General features: G+C 34.2%; 1 protein-coding gene across 1 annotated transcript in view; it reads left to right on the top strand.

Annotated features, from left to right (window-relative positions):
* The window catches only part of NDUFS4 (NADH:ubiquinone oxidoreductase subunit S4), a 124097-nt gene that overhangs the window by 66136 nt on the left and 34043 nt on the right, over positions 1 to 23918 (top strand). Inside the window, exon 3 of the mRNA XM_007486296.2 lies at positions 20884 to 21056. Within this exon, the coding sequence (XP_007486358.1) occupies positions 20884 to 21056 (173 nt within the window). The remainder of the gene's footprint in view (positions 1 to 20883; positions 21057 to 23918) is intronic.

Genomic DNA, 23918 nt, shown 5'->3' with positions numbered 1-23918 from the left:
GATTTTTAGTGTTTTAATTATGAGTCATTAATGCATCTTAGAGATGTAGATGTATCAATTTGTGGAAATTTCCAGTAGATTAATTGATTTATAGTACACCATGCTTAGAATGTAATTGTAATATAAATCTAAGGAAATTATATTCAGAACTAAGCTCAAATCATTCGTTATCCATAAAGTTTTCTGAGCCCACTGTGACCTTTATATTTCTGAAATCAGATTCAGAGCACTTATTCTTGTGCCATTTATTTAATTCATGTATGGCTATAACATAGTGTTTAACTCATGTAGTATTTAATTTTTTCATATTAACTTTTTTCAGGCCTTTGTTTTTCCAGTTAGGTTGTAAAATTATGTAATTATTCAATCTGAATCGAAAGGCACTTCAGAGATTGCCAATTCAACATATACACAATATATTAGTTCTTTCTACTGCCTTCCCAGGGATTTGATAATCTATTCCCTCTCTCCCCCCCTAGTACTTGAAGACCACCAATGATTGAACTAATTCATCATTTCTTATGGCAGACAGCTCTAATTATTAGAAGTTTTTCCTTTGCCTTTTCTAAGCAAAAAAAAATCTCCTTTCTTTAGCTTTTTTTAAAAAAAATCCTTATTTTCTGTGTTAGAATCAATATTGTCCATTGATTTCAAAGTAAAAGAGTGGTAAGGGCAAGGCAGTGGCCTGCCTAGGGTCACACAGCTAGGAAGTGTCTAAGGCCAGATTTGAACCTAGGACCTCTCATCTCTAAGCCTGGCTCTCAATCTACTGAGCCACCTAGTAGTGCCTTCTCTAACTTTTATCCTTTACTTTGAACTGTATCCTTTAGAGAATATAGAAAAATCTGATCCCTTTTTCATAGGACAGACCTTCAAATAAAAGAAGCAATTTTGGTTTCCTTAGATATTATCCCTTTTCTCAGCCAAATAACTTTGATTCTTTTAACTGACACTCACACTTTCTAATTTCTAATATCTGCACCATCCACGACTTAAAGAGTTAAGTGGTATGTTAGAATGTTACCGACATGTTATGCATAAATGATAGCTAGTAATACTGTCCTGAGGAGTAAGAATAGCATGTGACAATTTTTACTATTGGTAGCTATGGGGAATTTAGCTAAACAAAAGGTAAAAGTTTTTGACTACTTTTATTCAAAAAAAAATGAAATCACTATTTCCTTCAACTTGCATTCATGTGGCATTTTTAGGTCTTTTTATCAACCTTACTATATTATAGCAAATTCATTTTCTTACAAAAATATTGCATCCAAAATTGAACATAATGTTTTGCAACAGTGGTATTATAATTATACAGATACTGAACACTATGCCTGTCAATGCATCTAAGATTCCATTAGCATTTTGAATTATAATAGTTCACCATTAACTTAGAGCTAAAAAACCCCTAATGGGATTGTAGGGTATATTTTAGAAAAAAGATGGTGTCTATTATCAGAGAGTTTATAGTCCAATAGTATTCTTATCTTAGCGAGTTCAAGAACAGGGTCCATAACAGAGATTTCAAACTTCAGAACACTTAGCATAGCGTTTTCTCTTGTTTTTTAAATATTAGTTGCTTAGCAAGACTTTATTGATGGTGTAGCATTCATTTGGACCCACTGAGGTTCTTATTTTACTCTAGATCCAGAGTTTCTCGTATTTTAGGAATTATTTCAGTTTATGTATCTTTCTTCCTTTGAGGAAACTTATTTGTTTTTTCTTTCACCACTATGATATTAAAGAAATTATTTAGTGGGGAAGGGAAACCAAGATGGCGTAGTAAAGGTAGGGACTTCCCCCAAGTTCTGACAAATTCTCCTCCAACTTGTATTTTTTTTAAGTCTCAAAACAAATTCTTAAGTGGCAGAACCAATAAAAGAATAAGATATCAACAATTTTCCTGCCCAAATCAACTTAGAAGACCAGCAAGAAAGGTCTGTTTCACTATGGTAAAAGTAGCATACCAGCAGGCCTTACACTGGGCAAGCCAGTAGCAGGCCTTGAGAATAACTGAATTGGAGAGAACAGCTTCCAGAGCTTTTGGCCCACAGATGACAAAAGGGATCAGACATTTGGTCTGAAGAAAATTACAAGGGGGACTTACCAGGCACTGGGAGCAGAACTGTTGCATTGCTCCTACATGGTTCTAGGTCACATTCCTAAGGTAAGGAAGAGTACTAGAAGGAGATGGGATCTTGGACACAATTCCAGGGAGGAGAAGAGTACTCCTGGTTGTTTATAATCCACAGCACAGACCAGGAGGGCAGTGACTACATCCCTCAGATCATACAACCTTGAAAGAATTGAAATCTTGTAGACCCCACTCCACCCCCCACCCCCCACCCAAAAAACAGCTCGGGAAATAGAAGCATGAAAAATCTGATGCCTAGAACAATACTCCCTGTACCCTGGCAGTAGAGCCCAATTTTAACATGAAGTTAAAAGTCAAGAAATATCCTGGAAAAATTAATTAACCGCACAAAAAAATTCTGAAAACCTGACCATAAAAGTCATCTATGGTAATAGGGAAGCCCAAAACACAAATTAAGAAAAAAGACAACAATGTCTAAATGGCTACATGTAAAGCCTCAAGGGTTGGGGAGAGGAATTGGTCTCAAACACAGAAAAAGGAATACTTGGGAAAGCTCAAAAAGGATTTAAAATCAAATAAGAGATATAAAGGAAAAACTGGGAGGTGAGGGGGATGAGAGTAATGCAAGAAAATCATGAAAAAAGGGTCAACATACTGGTAAAGGAGGCACAAAAGATATTGATAAAAATAACATCTTAAAAAACAGATAAGGTCAAACTGAAAATGAGGCACAAAAACCCAATGAAGAGAAAAACTTAAAAACCAGGATTGGCCAAATGTTAAAAAAAAAAAAGCACAAAAGTTCACTAATATAAAACCCCTTAAAAATCAGAATTAACCAAATGGGAACAAGAGATACGAAAGCTCAGAGAAGAAATGAACTCTTAAAAAAATCAGAATTGGGCAAGTAGGAAACTTAATGATTCCATGGGACACCAAGAAACAATAAAGCAAAATCAAAAGAATGACAACAAATGTGAAATAATTCGTTGGAAAAACAATTGACCTGGAAAATAGATCCAGGAGAGATACTTTAAGAATTCTTGGATTACCTGAAATCCATGATTACAAAAAGAGCCACAGACAACATATTTTAAGGATTACCAAGGAAAACTTCCCTGATATCCTCCACTTATCATTCCTTAAAAGAGATCCCGAAACGAAAATTCCCAGCAATATTATAGTGAAATTCTAAACCTCGCAAGACAAGGAGAAAATATCACAATCAGTCAGAAAGAAACAATTCAGATATTGTGGAATTTCAGTCAGGATAAATAAAACTTAGTAGCTTCTATATTAAAGGATCTTAGAATATGATTTTCTGGAGTGCAAAGAAGCTAGGGGAGGAAAAGAAAATGATCTTTGTTTCCAGTGAATAATGTTTGGAAAAGACCAAATAAAATTTTAAAAAAGAAAAAAAAATAAATAGAAAACTTTTAGACATTCTTGATGAGAAAAACTAATGCTGAAAAGATATATCATAAGGGATTCAATAAGTTTAAAACATTTATGTTCCTAAAAGTGAAGATGCTACTTACTTCTATGAACTTTATTATTTTTAGGGAAATTAGGAGTTGATTATGATAGGATGATATCCCAAAAATTGAAATTAAGGAGTGAGAAAGAGGAATGCACTGGAAGATAGGAAAAGAGAGAGGGAAAATGGGGTAAATCTCATGTAAAAAAAGACATGAAAGAGTTGTCATAGTGGCTGGGAACATTTGGCCCTTACTGTTATCAGAATTGGTCCAGAGAGGCAATAGTATGAACATTCATTTGGCTATAGAAATCTCTCTTATCCTGCAGGGAAGTAATGGAAGAGGGCTGCCAGAAGAGAGGGAAAGTTGCGGGGAGAGAAACAAAACACTTGTAAGAAGGGACAGGGTGAAAGGAGAGAAAGAAAAGAATAAACGGGGAAAATCTAGGATGTAGCTATATAGTAACCATAACTATTAATAAGATGAACTCAACCATAAAACAGAAAGGAATAGCAGAATGTATTACATGCTTTAGACATAAAGAGGGATAATGTAAGCAAAATGGCCAGTTTTGATTACATTAAATTTAAAAAGTTTCGCACAAACAAAACTAACGGAGCCAGGTTTTTTCCTTTTGGAAAGAAAGTAGAAAATACAGAGAACCGAGTCAAATTTGTTAGAAATACAAGTCATTCCTCAATTGATAAAAGGTCAAAGGACATGAACAGGTAGTTTTTAGATGAAGAAATCAGAGATATCTGTAGTCATATTGAAAAGTGCCCTAAATCACTTGATTAGAGAAGACAAATTAAAACAACTCTAAGGTGGTGCTTCCCCAGTCACACTAGCTCATGTGATAGAAAAGGAGAATGGCAAATGTTGGAGAGGTTGGGAAAATGGGGACACTAATGTACAATTGTAGTAGTGAACCATTCCAACCATTCTGGAGAGCAATTTGGAACTATGCCCAAAGGGCTATAAAACTGTACAAATCTTTTGTTCCAGGCATACCATTACTAGATTTGTATCCCAAAGAGGAAAATAAAAAAGTAAAGGACCTGTATTTTCAAATATACACATACACACTGAAATAGGTATATTAAAATAATGGGTAAAACATATAAAAATAACAAAGTAACAGTTTATTTTAGGAGAAGGGATGAAGGGAAGGGAATTGGGATGATCTTATCTTAAATCCAAAATCAAGCCCCATGCTAAACCCCATTATCTAATCATTTCATTACCTACAAATCTAGCTAACTACAACTAATTAAATTTACCCTTAGTTTATAAATTTGGGAAGCTTTGAAGGTTACAGGAAGTCTCACTGACAGTGAGTCTTGAGTCTGGCAGGAGTCCTAGTGGAAATCACAGCAGCATCAAGAACACACAGGAACAGATATTTGTCCAGTAAGAAGGGGAATAATGGTTTAACTCACACAGTCCACCTGTAGAGTTTAAACCAATCTCAACCACTTCCCAGAAGGTGAAACTTGCTTGAAGGAAAGGTCTTAGTCTCCTACATCAGAGAGTAATTCTACCAACTGCCCCTTCAGAGTCAGTCTCCCTAGGGTTTGTGCACGTTATAACAAACTTATATTTTCCTTAAACTAAAATTTCTTACCCAAAATAACCAACAACCTACACTCATCTATCTTATCCTATCTAATACTACCTTACTCTAGTGATTTAATCAAGGGAAGGAAACAGGGAATTATATAATTAAAAAGTTCCAAATACAGACCAAACATATGCAAAAGCAAATTAAATAAAAATAAAAATATAAACACAAATTTCATGCAAAACATTAAAATAAAATATAATTCTCATCAACAAATACAGAAAATTCTATTATTGTTGTATAAACAGCAAACAGACAAAATTTAGAAAAAATACAATGAACCCAACATTGCACAAGTTTTCAAAAAAAAATTAAATCAAGCCATCAAACTTACTCAAGCAAAATATATTTAACAATAGTTGAAAATTAAACATAACCTTATTCTGTGTTAAGAACTTAGCAAATATGATCTATTTATATAACATTTACATACATACAACACACATATAATATATACATGTATGCTATGCACACATGCTTCACATTTACACGTTACATATATACATATACACACACTATAATACAATTAATTCTATAATCCTAACTATAATGCACATTATTTACATATACTTACATATGTATCCATAATTTGTGTGATATGTGATTTGTGTCATATGTGATATATAATGTATGTTGCAATGTATTTTGTAATGTAATTCAGTATCTTATCAGTCTTAAACTCCAATCTATCAATCTATAGCCCTATTTTAAGAAAATCTCCTATCTACCTATACTATTATTATTCTAAATTAACTAAATCCTATACTAATTTCCATACTAAGTAGCTAACTATTCTTTGTTATTAACTAACTACTTTTTAATTATAACATTATTAGTACCTAGCTATACATTGTTTCACTCATTCAATTAGTGAATCAATGTATCCTAACCATGTTTATGTTTTTGTGTATGTGTGTTTATGATGTTGTTATTCATGCTGTTATATTAGTGTTACGTCAGTTTTTCCTGCGTGCAATATAGTTACCAAAACTTATTTTTCTTCTTCTCATCTTGTTTGAAGAATTCTTCCTCTCCAAAATCCATGGTAGTTATATGTATTGATGAATGCTTATGAATATATGTTATGTTATGTTATATTACATTACCCAAATTCCTTAGAATCATTAGTCCATCAATCACTTGATCCTTTTCATTGGAAATTTCCTTCAAAGTCTTTATCTGCTTAATATTTATAAGTCTTTCAGTCTTTATATAATGTCCATCAATTTTCTGAGTCCTCGTTCTCTTTCATCCAAATGTCCTCTTCCACTGGAATTGGCCTCTCCTTATTGATCTTTTTGTCTGCAGACTCTATTTGATTATGAATCTCAGCTTTCCACGAACTCTTCATTTTTTTCTTCAATAATTTCTACATTTTTGTATCATTTCCATGAGCTAACTTAATATATGAACAATGCCACGAATCTTTTCCTAATACTTTCACTGAAGATGGTGAAACTAACACAGTTGCATACAGTCCTACCCAACTCTCTTGTGTTGCTGATGTTTTTGCAAAATTGTTCACATACACCATATCACCTGGTTGAAAATTATGAAGAGGATAACCTAATGGACCAGATTGGATCAATACTCCCATATCATGGAGTTCTCTAAGCCATTGTTGTAATGCACTTAAATATAAAGCAAGTTGACAATCTCCTCAGTGAGATGTATAAACAGTCTTACAAGTTTTTGCCTGCAATGGAGCATGTCCAATGAGCATTTCATAAGATGATATATGTAAATCTGCTCTTGGTCTTGTACGTAGATAAAATAAAGCAATGGGAAGAATATCTGGCCATTTTAGATGAGTTTCAGCACAAATTTTCCCCACCATAGTCTTGAGTTCCCTATGTACATGCTCCACTTGACCTGAACTTTGTGGATGGTAAGGAACATGATACTTAGGTGTTATTCCTAGATTCTCATAGACTCTTTTCAGGATATCTTGTGTAAAATGAGATCCTTTATCAGAATCTATGATAATTGGTACACCAAACCTAGGAACGATTTCTTTAAGCAACACTTTCACCACAAAGCTAGCTGTATTAGTATTAGATGGAAAAGCTTCAGGCTACTTTGTTAATCTAACTACAATTACAAGTCAAATCTTGTATCTTACAACTTTTGGCATGCTTATGTAATCTATTTGCAAACTCTAGAATGGACAATATGCCAAAGGTCTGCCACCCAAGCCTTTTTTTCTGAATGTACCTTGACTGAATTTTTGGCAAACAGAACAACTAGTACAGATCTTATTTACAACAGTACTTATTCCTGGTGCTACCCATTGCCTTTTTACAGAGTCTACTACAGCTTGAGTGCCAAAATGACCTTTTGTGTGAATGGCTTGACACAAATAGATATATAAATCTTTTGGTAACGGCAGTTTTCCAGTGTCTGCAACCCATATTCCATGTTCTTTCCTTGCTCCAAATTTCTCCTTCCACTTCTGAATTTCTAATTCTACATAAGCTCTTTCTAAATCATCAGACTCAATATTTGATAAATTCATTACATATACTGGAGCATCCTGGGCTGCATACTTAGCAGTTATATCAGCTCTGTGAATTCCTTTAGAAATTGAATCTTTGCCACTTCCCAGAAGGTGAAACTTGCTTGAAGGAAAGGTCTCCAGCTTCATTAATTCCACCAACTTCCCCTTCAGAGTCAGTCTCCCCAGGGTTCCAAAATTCTCTCTCTGCCTCTACCTTAGCACTTCCTGCTTTTAGCTTGCTCTTGCTAAATCCCTTATAACAATGTATCATACATATACCACCCCAAACATGCACACATATATATCAAATTGAAAATTTAGGGGATGCCCATCAATTAGGCATCAAGTTATAGTATATGATTATGATGGAATACAATGTGCTACAAAAAAGGACAAACAGAATGCTTTCAGAAAAACCTAGAAAGACTTACATGAACTTATTTGATGTGATGTACACAGAAGTAGGGAAATATTGGACATAGTAACAGCAATATTGTACAATGAATAATGGTGAATGACAACTATTCTTAACAATAAAATGATCTAAGACAATCAAAAAAGACTTATGTTAGAAAATGTATCCACTATTAGAGAAAGGACTGATGGAGTTTAAATGTAGATAGAAGAATACTTTTTTTTCCCCCAGAAATTGTTTTTTCTTTTTTGTTTTTGTGGTTTTGGGGTCTGTTTTCTTTTGCAGCAAACTAATATGGAAATATGTTTTGCATAAACTATTAACATACTGCTTTCCTTTTCATTTTGGCACTCACAACTTTAAAAAACAAATTGAAAAAGGTTTTATCTGCAATTGAAAAAATTAAATATTAAAGAAATTATTTCATATTATGCCCTAGCTGCCACAAATTTTGTTCTTAGAATATTGATATTGATTTCCATAGTGTTTATGTCAAAATACTCAATAATAGCTCATATCTTATAGAGTTTTTAATTTATAAGATGTTTGCTTCATTACCATGGGAAGTATAGATAAGAGTATCATTTCCCTCATTTAATAGTTGATGAAACTCAGGCTAAGATTAATTTATCTAGTCATTAGCACATACCTATTATAAGGCAAAGTAAAGACCAAGATACTTTTCTTAAAAAAATTTTTTTTAATTAACAAGCATTTGTTTTCCCTAACAAAACTGTTGTAACAAATATGTATAGTCAAGCAAAACAAATTGTCACAGTGGCCATGTTGAAAAAGCTTCATTCTACTTCTTGAGTCCATTATTTTTCTAGGAGGTGAATATGATTCTTCATTACCAGTCCTCTGGAAGCAAGGCTTCTAATTCCAAATCTGGTATCCTATCCACTCCATTATGTGGCCTCAGTTTCTAGCTACAAGGAAGATAATTTAACTAAGAAATAACAATGTAGTTCTATAGCTCCTGTTAAGATTGTTGTAGCAATAGGCACTAGACCTTTGATTTCTTTATATAAAAGACTCCCTGATGAAGAAAATTCCATACAGATGTAGGTCAGCATCTGTTCTACAACTTACAGTTATCTTAGAATGTTTCCTATGACACTGAGAAATAATTGCCCTGCTCAGGGGCACACAGCTAGAATGTTGTTAGAGATGGGACTTGTATTCAAGTCTTCCTCACTCGGAGGGCATCTCTTTTTTCATTATATCATGCTGCCTCTCAAGAATGCATTGTGCTGTGTACATTTCAGAATGTAATATCCTACATAAGTATTTAAAAGATCAATTTTATGTGACTGAATTGAGCTGTTCTTTAGTTTTCCATCCGTGAAAATCAGTGTTGTCTATACACTGTTGATATATGCTATCTTTGGAAAGCTAGGAAACTTTTGAAGGAAGCATAGTACTAGACCTTTATTTAAATATTGGATATTGAGAAGATGAGTATGCGTTCATGTATTGTAATGTTCTTCAAACAGCATAAATAAAATCCATAGTAAACAAAAAGAGGTTGGACCAACTACATAGTCCTTTATAGACTCTGATATATAGATAAGTAGACAATCCATAGAATATTCACACCAGTATGTGTTTGGCCCTACAGACAGACAATGACCCAGACCCAAAATTAACTAGGAGAATGGCTTTATTTGCATTTGAGGAAATGCATAGTGCTTCTATGCTTCTCTCTGAAATTTCAGCATACGATGGTATGTAACTGCAAATATGGAATACTGCAATCTCTTAGGGATCAAAATTTTAGGTAACCCAAAAGGCAATGGAGAGATATAAATAAGCTGTAGTATAATACAAATTTATGAAATTTATTTTAAAAGTGTTATAAAGAAAACATCAAAAAGGAAGTTTACAAGTCAGGAAGAAGCAATATGGTAATGTAGCAATAGCAAGGGAAAATAGATATATCTTTCACATTTTCATTGGTATACACCTACACATTTAATGTCAAGAGAATAACCAGAAGGTTCCCCATATAATGAATTGATTTTCTTTAATATATGTATCTAAAGAAATAAACAATTCATATAGGATAAGATGGTTTGGGTGAATTACTATTTCTACCATTAGAGAGGATATCAACATTGAAGACATTATGATAACATGAATTATTTTCTAATATTACATTTCATAATACCTAACATTTATGTAGCATTTACTATGTGCCAGTCACTGTGCTAAGTACTTTCTATTTATTTCTCATTTATAATAACCCTGAGTAGGTTTTATTATTACCACTATTTTAAAGATGTAGAAAATGAGGCAAACACAAGTTGTGACTTACCCGGGGTCACACAGCTGGTAAGTATCTGAATCTGGATTTGAACTCAAGTTCTAACATCAGAACCAACCAGTGAACTATTCACTGTGCCACCTAGCTACCAATATATAAAATATCCATATTATGGTATTTTTGACTTTTTATTGTTGATTTTGTTCATACTTGAAATTTCATTGATGTAGAAAAATCTTACTGGAAATTCTTTCCATCTATGCACATTGCCCATGGTTGTCAAAAGAAAGTCTCAAACAACCTAGTGTCATAATTCTAAGGATGACCCTTTATCTACCATGTCACACTACTGCCTCTTTTTTTTACTCATATAATTCTAAAATATACTTTTATATACCTATCTATAATGCATCAAAGACAAGTGTTGAAACTCCCTCTGCCCTGATAGATTAAACATCTCTGCTTTTTAAAATCAATTTTTATCAGTTGCTTTGGTCAAAAAAGGTCTGCCACCTTGTGGCAAATATTCTAATGATGAGTTTATCAGAAAGTAACCAGCCTAAAAAGGTCTATTTTCTCTAATCTATAAGGAGCTAAATCAATTGTACAAAAAATCAAGCCATTCTCCAATTTGATAAATGGGCAAGCAATTTGAATAGGCAATTTTCACATGATGAAATCATAACTATCAATAAGCACATGAAAAAATGCTCTAAATCTCTTATAATTAGAGAAATGTACATCAAAACAACTCTGAGGTACCACCTCTCACCTAGCAGATTGGCCGATATAACAGCAAAGTAATAAATGTTGGCAGGGATGTGGCAAAATTGGGACATTAATGCATTGCTGGTGGAGTTGTGAATTGATCCAGCCATTCTGGAGGGCAATTTGGAACTATGCCCAAAGGGCACTAAAAGACGGTCCGCCCTTTGATCCAGCCATGGCACTGCTGGGTTTATACCCCAAAGAGATCATAAGGAAAAAGACTTGTACAAGAATATTCATAGCTGCGCTCTTTGTGGTGGCAAAAATTGGAAAATGAGGGGATGCCCTTTGAGGAATGGCTTAATAAATTGTGGTATCTGTTGGTGATGGAATTCTATTGTGCTCAAAGGAATAATGAACTGGAGGGATTCCATGTGAAATGGAAAGACCTCCATGAACTGATGCAGAGTGAAAGGAGCAGAACCAGGAAATCATTATACACAGAGACTGATACATTGTAGCACGATCAAATGTCATGGACTTCTCTACTAGCAACAATGCAATGACCCAGGACAATTCTGAGGGACTTATGAGAAGGAAGCTATCCACATCCAGAGAAAGAACTGTGGGTGCAGAAATGCAGAAGAAAAACATCGATCACATGGTTTAATGGAGATATGATTGGGGATGTTGACTTTAAAATAACACTCTATTATAAATAGTAATATTATGGAAATAAGTATTGAACCTGTAAAACTCAATGGAATTTCTTGTTGACTCTAGGAGGTGGGAGGGAGAAGGGGAGAGAAAGAACATGAATCATGTAACCATGGAAAAACATTCTTAATTAATTAAATGATTTTTTAAAATGTATATGCAAAATAGCAACAACAACAAAAAAGTAACCAGCCTGGTTCTGGATTCTCAATAGACTTGTATACGAAGGCTTTATACTTTGGACCTTGTTACATGCTAGTATGGTCATTTTATGCCATCCAGAGACATTAGTTAACCCTAAGCCTAAATATATATGACTATGCCATCAAAATTCTTTTAATACTTCTATGGTGACCCTAGGACTACTTATTCACTACTTTAAAGTAAATAAATTTGCTTAAGTGAATATTCCTAATTACTCAAACCCCATTATAAATTATCATGCTTTTCAACAAATAGAGTAGAATGCTATCATAGCACAACAAGACTAATTGAGACATACCAAGGTCAAATCAAGCTGTAGACAGCATGGTGTCGTAGCTTATGTGCTAAGCATAGACCTTGATTCAGTCCACAGAATGACAACAGTTCATTATTCAGTCATTCATTCAACAATCATTTGTTGCATGCCTGTTATATGCTATAAGACACTAGTCACTTCTTGTGACTTAGTCATTTCCTTATAGATAATTTAAAATAATGAGTAATTGAACTCTAAGATGCATTGTAAGACTTTAATAACAGATTTGCTTTATTCCCCCCCCAAAAAACCTTTAATACCTATCTTAAAATTATTACTTTGTATCGGTTCCAAGGCAGAAGAGCACTAAGGGTCAGTGTAACCTGGGGTTAAGTGACTTGCCCAGGGTCATACAACTATAAAGTGTCTGGCATTGAGTCACCTACCTGCTGCTACCACTTTGCTTTCTAAACTATGCCTTGTGTTAATACAGAAAGATTCCTAGGTATTCCTTTAGTAGGTACCTCCAAATCATTATGCATGTGTCCGCATCCTTAGCACCAGCCTATCTCACTCATTGTTATTGCCAGCTCATGCTGCCGAAGGTAGGAAACATCATGGTTAGCTGAAAGAATATTAGCAACCCTTCTTGGTTGTTAATGACCAAAATCAGTAGGATGTTGAAGAAAAATTTGCAATAGAAACTCTCTTTCCAATCTAATCAGAATAATTCAAAGAGCACAAGAAGTGGAAAGAGCTTTGGAAAGAAAGTGAGCAGCTACCTGAAACATCTTGTGTTGGTGGCATATTTCTTTGTGCATAACAGAAGATTTCTACTACAGAAATCACTTATTGGAATAATATCTGATATTCAGGTTAGCTTATAATCCCACAGCTGGCACCCTCAATCATGGTGAAAGGGTTAGTCAGAACAGTAAAAGAAACACTTATGGTTAATACATGGAATAACCATTCTAAACTCATTCTAGCAGTTTAATCTTGCATGACAGAGATAGGCTGATCTGGAGCCTGTGTAGGTGCAACACCAGTGCTGGGAATAGTGTGATAAGGACATAAGTAGCAGCAGCTTCAGGAGCTCTCACGCTTTGTAAGCTTTCAAGATTGTAAGGGGACCTGGCAAATGTCAGGAAGAGATTAGAGAGAGCCCTTGTGTTAGTACTGGGTGTAGGACCAGATGCTATGTGGTAGCTCCATTCACTATACCCACTTTAAGGTCACAGTTCAAGGGCAGAAAGGAGCACTTTCAGGCATGAGGGAATAGATAACTTGAGGAGCATTACTGAATATAACCCTAAGGGATCAGGAGCCTTTCCTTGGGGAGCACATACCAGGAGAGCAATCAGCACACCTATCCCCATATTATACCACCTTGGAAGCACTGGAGAATTCCCCTAGAACTAGCCCAGAAAATAGCAGTGCAAAAAAGTCTGGAGCTTGGGACAGAACCATTTCTGTGCCCACCTTCCCATTCTAGGAACAAAGCCTAACTTTAACATAAAGTTCAAAGTTAAGAAAAATACTAGGAAAATGAACAAACAAACAGAGAATGTGACCATATAAATCTACCCATGGTGGCAGGGAGAATGAAGACATAAACTTAGAAGACAACAGAATGAAAAGAGCTACCAAAAAAAAGCAAACATCAAAGGGAAAAAAAAATGAATTGAACATAAAATCAACAAGAATTCCTAGAAGAGCTATAAAACTATTTTCAAAGTCAGACTAGAGAAAAAAATGGGTAGACATGAGAGTGATTAAAGAAAATTAGGAAAAGGCAATTAACAGCTTGGTAAAAGAAACACAAAAATACTGAAGAAAATAACACCTTCTAAAGAAGAATTGGCCAGATGGAAAAGGAGTATAAAGCTCACTGAAGAAAATAATTTTTTAAAAATTCCAATTAGGTAAGTAGAAACTAATGACTCATGAGATATCAAGAAACAAACAGAAGAATGAAAAAATAGAAGAAAATGTGAAATCTCATTTGAAAAAACAGTGATCGAGAACATAGATAAAAGAGAGATCATTTAAGAATTATCAGACTATCTGAAAGCTATGTTCAGAGAAAGAACATAGATGACACATTTCAAGAAATTATCAAGGAAAACTGACCTAATATCATAGAGTCAGAGAGTAAAATAGAAATGGAAAGAATCCACAAAATACTATCAGAAAGAGACCCCAAAATAAAAAAACTCCTAGGAATATTATATCCAAAATCAAGAATTCCCAGATCAAAGAGAAAATACTATAAGCAGCTAGAAAGAAACCAAATACCATGAAACTACAATCAGGATCACACAAGATTTAGCAAATTACATGTAAAAAATGCTAAGAACTTAGAATATGATATTCTGGACAGCAAAAGGACTGTCCTTTTTACAGGGACTATAATCAAGAATGACTTACCAAGAAAACTGAGTATAATTCTTCAAAGGAAAAAAATTTATTTTTAATGAAATAGAGGACTTTTTTAAGCTTTCTTGGTGAAAAGACCAGGACTTCATAGAAGAACTTGATTTTCAAATACAAGACTTAAGTATAAAAAGGTAAACATGAAAGAGAAATCATAAGGGATTCAATAAAATTAAACTGTTTACATTCCTATATGGGAAGGTGATACATGTAACTTTTAAGAATTTTATCGTTATTGGGACAGAATTTTAGACAAAGGGCATGGTAGTAAGTTGATTATGTTGGAATGATGTAAAAAAAAAAAGTATGGACAAGAAAGACAGATGGCCTGGGAGAAGGGAAGAAGAAAGGGGGGAAATCATCTTATATAAAAGATTCAAGAAAGAAGGATTTTAAAAATATAATTTCCATTACAATATAATTTACTTTCTGTCCCTACAGTCTATGAGTATCATAGTTTCTTTTTTCTTGATTAAAAATATTTATTATTTTTTATGGATATGCTATTTCACTTATCCCTGGTAAGTAGACAAACTGTATAGTGAACAACTCTGGAAGTATATTTCTCATGTTGCCCAATCCCTTGTGTCTTTATTTAGAAAGGGAAATATGCTTAATTTTTTTTTTTATTATTGGACCAAGGTTTTAATAATACAGGTTCTTAATTATACCACTCAGATGCTTTGAACTACTGAACAGAAATTCAATTCATAAGATTTACTTAGTGCCTACCATACAACATCCCTGACCTCAAAGAACTGAAGAGAGTTTAACCAAAATATTTTAACATCTTATAGAACAAAGAACTATTCCTAAAATGTCCTTTTTCATCCCCCTAAACATAGGAGTATTGAAGATATCTGTGCTGTTAAACAATACCTATCTGGAATAATCTCTTTTGTTTTTATAGACATATCAATAATGGTTTTATAATATTTCATTAAAGGAGAGGGCGTTTTTGTAGTCAAATTAATTTTGATATATTAGACTTTATAAAGATAGCAAGATTACTTATTTGCACTATGGTATCTTGGACATTTTATTCCATTTTCTTGGCTTTTAGGACAAGTTGGCTAGGATGATGAATAACTCATTGATATCACATTGATATCTGAATTTTGTAGGCAGATAACCTGTATCCAAATTCCAGCTTCCAGCTTCAAATTTCATTATAATTTGTATGCCTTTGTCACTTAATCCCTGTGAGCCTCAGGGGAAACAAACTCTATCTCCAGGGATCTTTCTAGATCTGGATCTATGACCTAACGACCAGTCCTATTAGTTGGGCCAACTCTTGTATTCAATCTTGATCTATCTCTGACTCAATATTTGTTTGCTTTGATTTTCAAATACAAGAATATTATATTCAGTAACCATAAAATGTGTTGAGCTCTTCAAAAGAGATAAGTGAATACTCTCTGCTCCCTAAAACTCAGTATATGAATTATCCTTAATCATAACTACTTAATCAATTTCTAAATGTACATATCGAGCATGAATATTATGTTCACATTACATTTCCTTAGAACTTGTCTTTTAACATGATAATGGTGATGATGATGATGATGGTGATGGTCGTGATGATGATGATGATGATGGTGATGGTGATGGTGATGGTGATGGTGATGGTGATGGTGATGGTGATGGTGATGGTGATGGTGATGATGCATCCTAGTGGCACAGTAGTTAAGAGTGTTGGATTGGTAGACCTAAAGGCCTATATTTGAATCCTGCCTTAGACATTTAAGTAGGTGTGTAATCCTGGGCAAGTTACTGAACCTCTCTTAAGACTCAGTTTCTCCATCTGTGAGATGAGAATAATACTACTGTCTGTCTACCTTAGGGTTGTTGTGAAGCTCAAATGGCATGACAATTAAAAGTTCTTTGCAAACCTGAAAGCACATCAATGTTAGCTATTATTCATGAATCTTGATAGGAAAAAAGTCAATTATATTAACTCCAATTAAATATAAATTCAGAGATGCTATTTTACTACTAATCGTTTACAGTTTTGCCCAACTAACTAAATTCCTGTATGTTTCAGTTGTTTTTAATGTTTCATCATAAGAATACTTTATTCCCCTCCCCCAATTCCTATGCAATTTCAAGTTATTACCAAAGGTCTGGTAAAAATTATGGCTTTGGAGTGTATACTAAGAGATCTGTGTTAAATTCACTTAAAATGCAAAAACTTCTATTTATTTCTCCTTTATGACAAATGTAAACTGTTAAGGTTAAGTGGGTGGGGCAACCGGAAGTAATTACTAAGGCCAGTGGCATTTTTGTGGTTTAATAAAGGCAGAAGCTAATTATTCAGTTTTTATTTAAGTGAAATGATGCCAAAAAGGAGGTTCCTGTGGAGCAGCTGCACTCCTTCAGTGTTACCCTAATTTACCACAGACACAACTGTCACAAACAGAACTTTTAAACTTGATATATCACCACGAAAGTTGGGAGCCTTTTGTTTGGAGTGCATGCAGAAGAACCCCTTTATACAAATCAACCGGCAGATGACGGACAATGATGAAAATTTGATTCTTTGAAGTCATAATGGTCATTGAAATGTGTGAAATTCTGGTATTGAAAAGAGAGCAGCCAGCAAGACTCTAAATCCTGGGTGGTTGCAAGAAGCTTGCTGGGAGGTTTTTCTGCATTTTGACACCAACTTCCCATTGCTTGTTCACTGCTTCCTTTGTTTAAAAAAAAAGTTGAATTCACACAAGATAAATGGTCTGAATAGTTGATAACCGAATCATATAGTTTTTATATGAAAAGCTAGTATTTAATGAGGGTAAAAAAGACTTTAGTCCCTTGGTATTTAGAAGAAAATGTGATTTACTTGCTTCAGCACATCATTTCTTAGTATTTTTCCTTAGTTTTTTATGTACTGAATTATTGGCTATTTAGGGAAAAGTGGCAAGCGAACCAGCAGCCACTTCTTTAAGAAATTATAAATATAAGATATAGACAGTTCTATGAATGTAGACTGTATTGCTGAAGAATGATGTGCATCCTCTCATAACCTAATCCAGATTCTGGTGTCCTTGAGTTCATGAGCTGTAATTGGGTTTTTCTTTTGGCCTACATCTATGGTAAAAGAGTATGTTATAGTTTTGGAACTTTATCTGAATCAAATGTTTCTATCCTCTTCAGTATTATAAGTCACATGGATCATTCACATTTCAAATATTTAGAACAGCTTTTTTTTTAAACTTTGGTAGGATAACATTCATTATTTATTATAATTATGGCATTTTCTATTGTGTCAAGTGAAAAATTGACAATTTAGATTATAGAGGATATTAGTTCAAACTTTTTATGTCAGGGTTGAAGTTGTTATTAATTTATTTATCCTAGAGGTAAGTATCCAGTGTCATTCAGATGGGTAAAATTTTAAATTCAAGGTATTTCTACCCTAATAGATTTTTCAAAAAACCCAGTAAATCATTATTAACAGGTGATTCTTCAACTTTCAAATTGATTTTTAATGCAAGAGCATAAATCAAGCAACTAATAGGTCATACTTATAACCTAAAATGCCTATCAGACATTTTGTTCTTGAAAATTGGTTCACAGGTAGCTCATTGAGAACTTGGTCTCAAAGCAAGGCATTGAGGACAGAGTACAGAGTTCAACTTAGTGCAGCATAGTTCTTTTCAAGTATTATATTGTTTTAATGGCATCTTGGAGCGGGAGCTTTAGCCCATTGAAATGTCGCTTAAAGGACAGGTTCTTCTGTCACTAGCTGAAGCTGTGTGGATGAAATGATCACAATAGAGTGTTGTAATGCATTTTAAAAGTGTGAGAAATCAGTTTGTCTAGACTAAGAGTGCGCCTACAGGGAATAGGAATTTTAGAGCTTCTGTGCCCTTTAGGTGTCAAGTACGTGATAGATGCCAAGCTTTTTTATTCTCTATCTTTGGCAACAGCTCAGCTATGCTACAGTACCTTACATGTCTGCTGCAAGCAAAAACAGTGATTCTATGTCAGGACAACTTGGGCTTCAAAATCCAGAAACTCATTGTCCTGAGAATCGTCTGTTCAAGTGCCAACTTTAAATTGGGGAAGATATCAATAAATAATTGCTATATTCCCAGAAGGCATGGAAACTTTAGCAGTTGTGAGTCAAAAATATACAGAGATTAGCAACATCATGTAACTATTTGCTATCTAATTGAAACAATAAGTAATTTTATTAATTTCAGAAGGGTTTCATCATAAAAATTCATGTTAAACTGTAATTCAGTACAATTCAAGGGGGAAAAAAACGAACTCATTGTTAAATATACTCATTTTATAAATTGTGTCTACAGTAACAGAAAAGTTCTGGTTTCCTAAAGCTAAATTCAGCATTTAATCTTGAAATATCTAGAATCAATTTTCTTGAGAGTTAGTCTTCACATTTTAAAAATCCTGGTTTACTTGTTATTACCACAGTTCATTCATGGGGTGATGAGAGTAATAGTTTTACATTTTAGAATTCTGGGTCTTACCCTTAGTTTTTCTGTCATTGCAATATGGGGCAATTATATATCTTCACTTTTATTTCAGATGCCATGCAACCAATGTTTGCTTTTCTTTTATATAATGTAGGCACATACTTGGACTGGATATTTGTGTAAATATATGTATATCATTTTGATAGTTTCTGTAAACAGACAAGCTGTGACAGAGAAACCACACCTCATTATTGGTGCAGGTGGAAAAGTATTGTGTTAAGCTTAACATTTATTGCCAACTAAAATAAAAAACTTTAAAGTGTATTTCTTTTTAATCTTGTGGGTGTAATAGGCTAGAAGAGTTAAGAAGTACCTGTCAATCTTTTCCCCATGTATGTTTGTAGCTTTGAATAACAATGTTATTTCTTTTATTTTTAGCATCACTAGACATATATTGACCATAAAAAACTTCTAAGACCAAAAAAAAGTTTTGTCAGTTTTTCCTCATTGGATCCAAACATTTATTGAGGTTTTTTTTGTTTTGTTTTGGTTTTTTTTTTTTGTGAAAAAGTAACATGCATTACTTTCAATTGTTGAAGAACAGTTCTATACAAAGGCTTATTATTTGCAAAGGAAAGTATAGTCTTTAATTTTGTAATTATACTACAGTCATTTTATATTTACTCTCCTCCCTCCTTCCCCCACTCTGGTCATCTTAAATAGTTGTTCAAAGCTTACTTTATTAAGTGAAATGTGACTTAAGACATGCTTCATTTCATTTCTGGGAATGATTTGGAGGCAGTGCTAATTATTTTCCATAGACTAAAATCTTTTACCATTACTAAATAGGGACCACAATGCCGAAATGTTTTATTAAATGTGTTTACTCAGTTATTGTGTGTCATGTCAGTATTGCTTAGACTTGTTAAATAAATCTAGCGCAGATTGCTATATTTCTGGATATTTACCAGATTAACATTTGTTATTGACCAGAGATGTAAGGGAATTAAGGAGAGAGGAGTGGTCCAAGAAGTTCAATTTTAATATTTAGCACACGGGGCTGGAAAAATGATACAATTTTACCCCCTTAGCTTTGGAGGATAGATTAGGTAGGTTCAAATCATCCTTCTCTTAGGAGATGTTACCCTAGGCAGATAAAAAGACTTTTTTTGAGTTTTAATTAGTTTTTAATGGTTTCAGTCCTTCCTGTAAAGAAAATTGTTTCTTTTCCAGTCAGACACTGACTATAGAGATTGTTGCTATTGTGGTTCCCTCCCCTCCCCCCAATTTAGAAAGTTTAGTTAATGTTTTTTTATTATGTCTAAGCTGATGAATCTTGTTTTCACTTTTTCCTGACACCTGCTCATGAAGAGTCTTCTAGCAGATGTTTTAAAATTATTGATATTTCTGCTTTGTTAAATTGATTGGGTATTGTGTGTTTATCAACTTAGCAATTATTTTTAAAGCCTCAGTAGGATTTTTTTTTTTGCCAGTAAAAGTGACAGTGTTGCGAGAATTAAAGAACTGTTTTGGAACATCAAGAAGATCCTACCATTTTCATAAAAAAGATTTCTTGGATTTGTCTAACTGCAATATTTCTCTGAGAGGAAAAAAACTAGAAAAATATAGAAAACCAGTTTGTAAATAAAGAAATCTGAATAGATTCGTGTAAAGGAAGGGAACTACAGAAGCACTTTTGTAGATATGCAGTCTCTATTTAAAAACTTGTTTAATTGCTTGTTTCTTTTTAGGATATCACTACGTTGACTGGTGTTCCAGAAGAACATATCAAAACTAGAAAAGTTCAGATTTTTGTTCCTGCTCGCAATAACATGCAGTCTGGAGTAAACAACACAAAGAAATGGAAGATGGAGTTTGATACCAGAGAGAGATGGGAAAACCCTTTGATGGGTTGGGCATCCACGTGAGTGCTGCCTATTGGCTTAATTGGAACTCCACTCTTACTTGTGGGCAATTTTTTGTTTGTTTTACTTTGAACGCTTTAAATTGTCAGGTTGTTTCATGTGCAGTAATGGTGCATTATGACAGTGCTTAGGGAGGCTTGGTTAGTATGTGCACTCTGCCCCGAAATACATGGATGCCTTTGATCCTATTATGTTCCTCTGGACCAGCACAGTACTATGCACACAGTGAGTCCTGAGTAATGTTGCCCAAATGTCACCGTCCTTCAGTCAGATATTCCAAGTTACATTTGGGTAATTAAGAAAAAGATATTAATAATTGAGTGCCTTCCAGCTCTAAATTTGTAATCCCAGCATCTAATTCTCTAAGAAGCTTTAAGTCACAGTGAAATGTCCTTATTCAGTTTACAGGGAAATAGGCAAGTGGGTTTAGAAATTTGTGCTCTCACCTATTTGGGGGAGTTTTCCAATCTTTGTGGCCTGTATAACCAGAGAATTCAGAAAATGTTCCCAAAGTAAATTACTTTATTCCTAGCGGCATAGAGTCAAGTTCAGTAAAGCTTGATACTCATGGTGTCTCCACCTAGGAGAGCAATGGCAGACCTTTTAGAGGACGGGTGATGTGAGAAATGTCCGCGGGTGCCCGTAGAACACGGAGGGGGCAGCCCAGCCCCGTGTCCCGCTGGCAACTTGGCCAGGGCTACGGCACACCGAGCCACCGAGCGGGCTCTGAGTGTCCCCTCAGGCCATAAGGTGTACCTGCACCGGCCCAGGACATTCACAGAAGCAATAATATTAGTGTTGTGGTTCGTAACTCTTAAGACATTTTGGGCAACTCAGCGCTAGCAAAATTTTATCAGTTTGAATTAACTTCCTAGTTTTAGTAAGATATGCAACTTATCTTTTCGTGCCAAAGTAGCTAGACAAATACCTGTGCAAAATGACTGCCATTATTTAATTTGAATATGACTTTCTGTAATTAGCCAGCTTAGATTTTATCCTTGTGTATTAGGTGTGCTGGCACATCTTTCAGAGTAAGCCTACTGTATATGTATAGCATGTAGATTTTGTAATCTTACTAGACATATTTGAAAGTCTTTATTTTTTCAAACCCTCACCTTCCATCTTAGAATCAATACTGGGTATTGGCTCCAAGGCAGAAGAGTGGTGAGGGCTAGGCAATGGGGGTCAAGTGACTTGCCCAGGGTCACACCGCTGGGAAGTGTATGAATCCTGATTTGAACCCAGGACCTCCCATCTCTGGGTCTGACTCTCAACCCACTGAGCCACCCAGCTGCCCCCTGAAAGAGTCTTTAAGAAAAAGCATAGCACTGTGATTTCATTAAAAATATGAGATTTTGGTGTGAGCATCTATACTTTAACATTACGGTTGCTTTCCATGCTTAACTATGCTTAGTATTAAAACCTAGACTTTGAACTTGTATACCTTAATTTGTTTCAGTATTTATCAAATATTTTTCAAGGATCCACTATATGCAGACTACTTTGTTAGGAAATATTTTATTTAAGCCTAACATTTCATGCAAGAATACAATTTGAATTTAGATAGACCATTTTGACTTTACTATTCTTATGTAGAAGTTTATATGATTTCATTATTAAAGGATGGTTATATCTAGAAATTCCTCTTTGGGTTTTTAAGAAGTTTCATGAGCCTCTAAATAAGTTTTGCCTTAAAAAAAAAAACAGAAACATGGAAATTTGTATCTGAGATCTTTTTTATACCGTGATTACTTTTGATAAATAAATATCCTCTTAGTTAAAACTTACCTTCTCATTTCTTTTAAATTAACCAAAAACCTTAATAGATGAAAGGGAAATATTTAGAAGATAAGGAGTATCTCACTATAGTGCTTAAAAATTGTGCTTTATTAACTAAAGCTTAATTTTGGTAAAAGTTATATTACTCCCATTTTCCCTAATAGTAAAAGAAAAAAAAATAGGCAGTAGGTTTAATTATACTATTTATGATCAACTTTTTAAAAAAAATCTCAGAAATAGAACTTTTTAAAGTTCATTAAAGAATCTTTGAAAAATAAAATTTGAGCAAAGCATCTCCTTCATTTACTATGCCTAATAACAACCATACTGTTTAAAGATGTGACAAAATGTCACTTAGGACTTTAGATATGTGAATAACATGCAGAATTCTGCATTAGCAGGATTTGCAAAGTAGTTTTTAAAGCATATATATTTGTATATTTATTTCCATGCTTTTGCACATAAACTTTTTTAAGATCTGGATATTTCAACATCTAACTTTTCATGAGGTTTTCAAAATAGGCATTATTGGGCTAATACTGTACTATATACAATAAGGAACTGGGAATGGTAATCTGTTAATGCTGAATATTTAGTGTCAGTCAAAGGAATTGTTTTGAGGTGTGGGGAAGGAAGAATGTTGTTGTCCATGCTTCACCTGGCACTCTACCCATTCCCACACCCACAGAGTTGCCAAATGTCGGTGATGTGGAAGCCCTTAACTAAATGAACAGAGACAGACAGATACACACATATGCATTGGTGTGTCATGTGTATATATGCACATACATATACATAAGTACACATCAACATTTCTGTTGCATTATATAGAATCTTTCAAGTGTTTGAACAAAATTCCTCCCATTCCACTCCATCCTTCTACCTTTTTTGTTTTTTTTTAAACCCATACCTTCTGTCTAAGAACCAATGGGTATTGGTTCTAAGGCAGAAGAGTGGTAAGGGCTAGGCAGTGGGGGTTAAGTGACTTGCCCAGGGTCACACAGCTGGGAAGTGTCTGAGGCCAGATTTGAACCCAGGACTTCCCATCTCTGGGTCTGACTTTCAATCTACGGAGCCACCCG

This window comes from Monodelphis domestica, chromosome 3, assembly GCF_027887165.1.
Source record: "Monodelphis domestica isolate mMonDom1 chromosome 3, mMonDom1.pri, whole genome shotgun sequence".
NCBI lineage: Eukaryota > Metazoa > Chordata > Mammalia > Didelphimorphia > Didelphidae > Monodelphis > Monodelphis domestica.
This window is presented reverse-complemented; position numbering and strand designations above follow the sequence as displayed.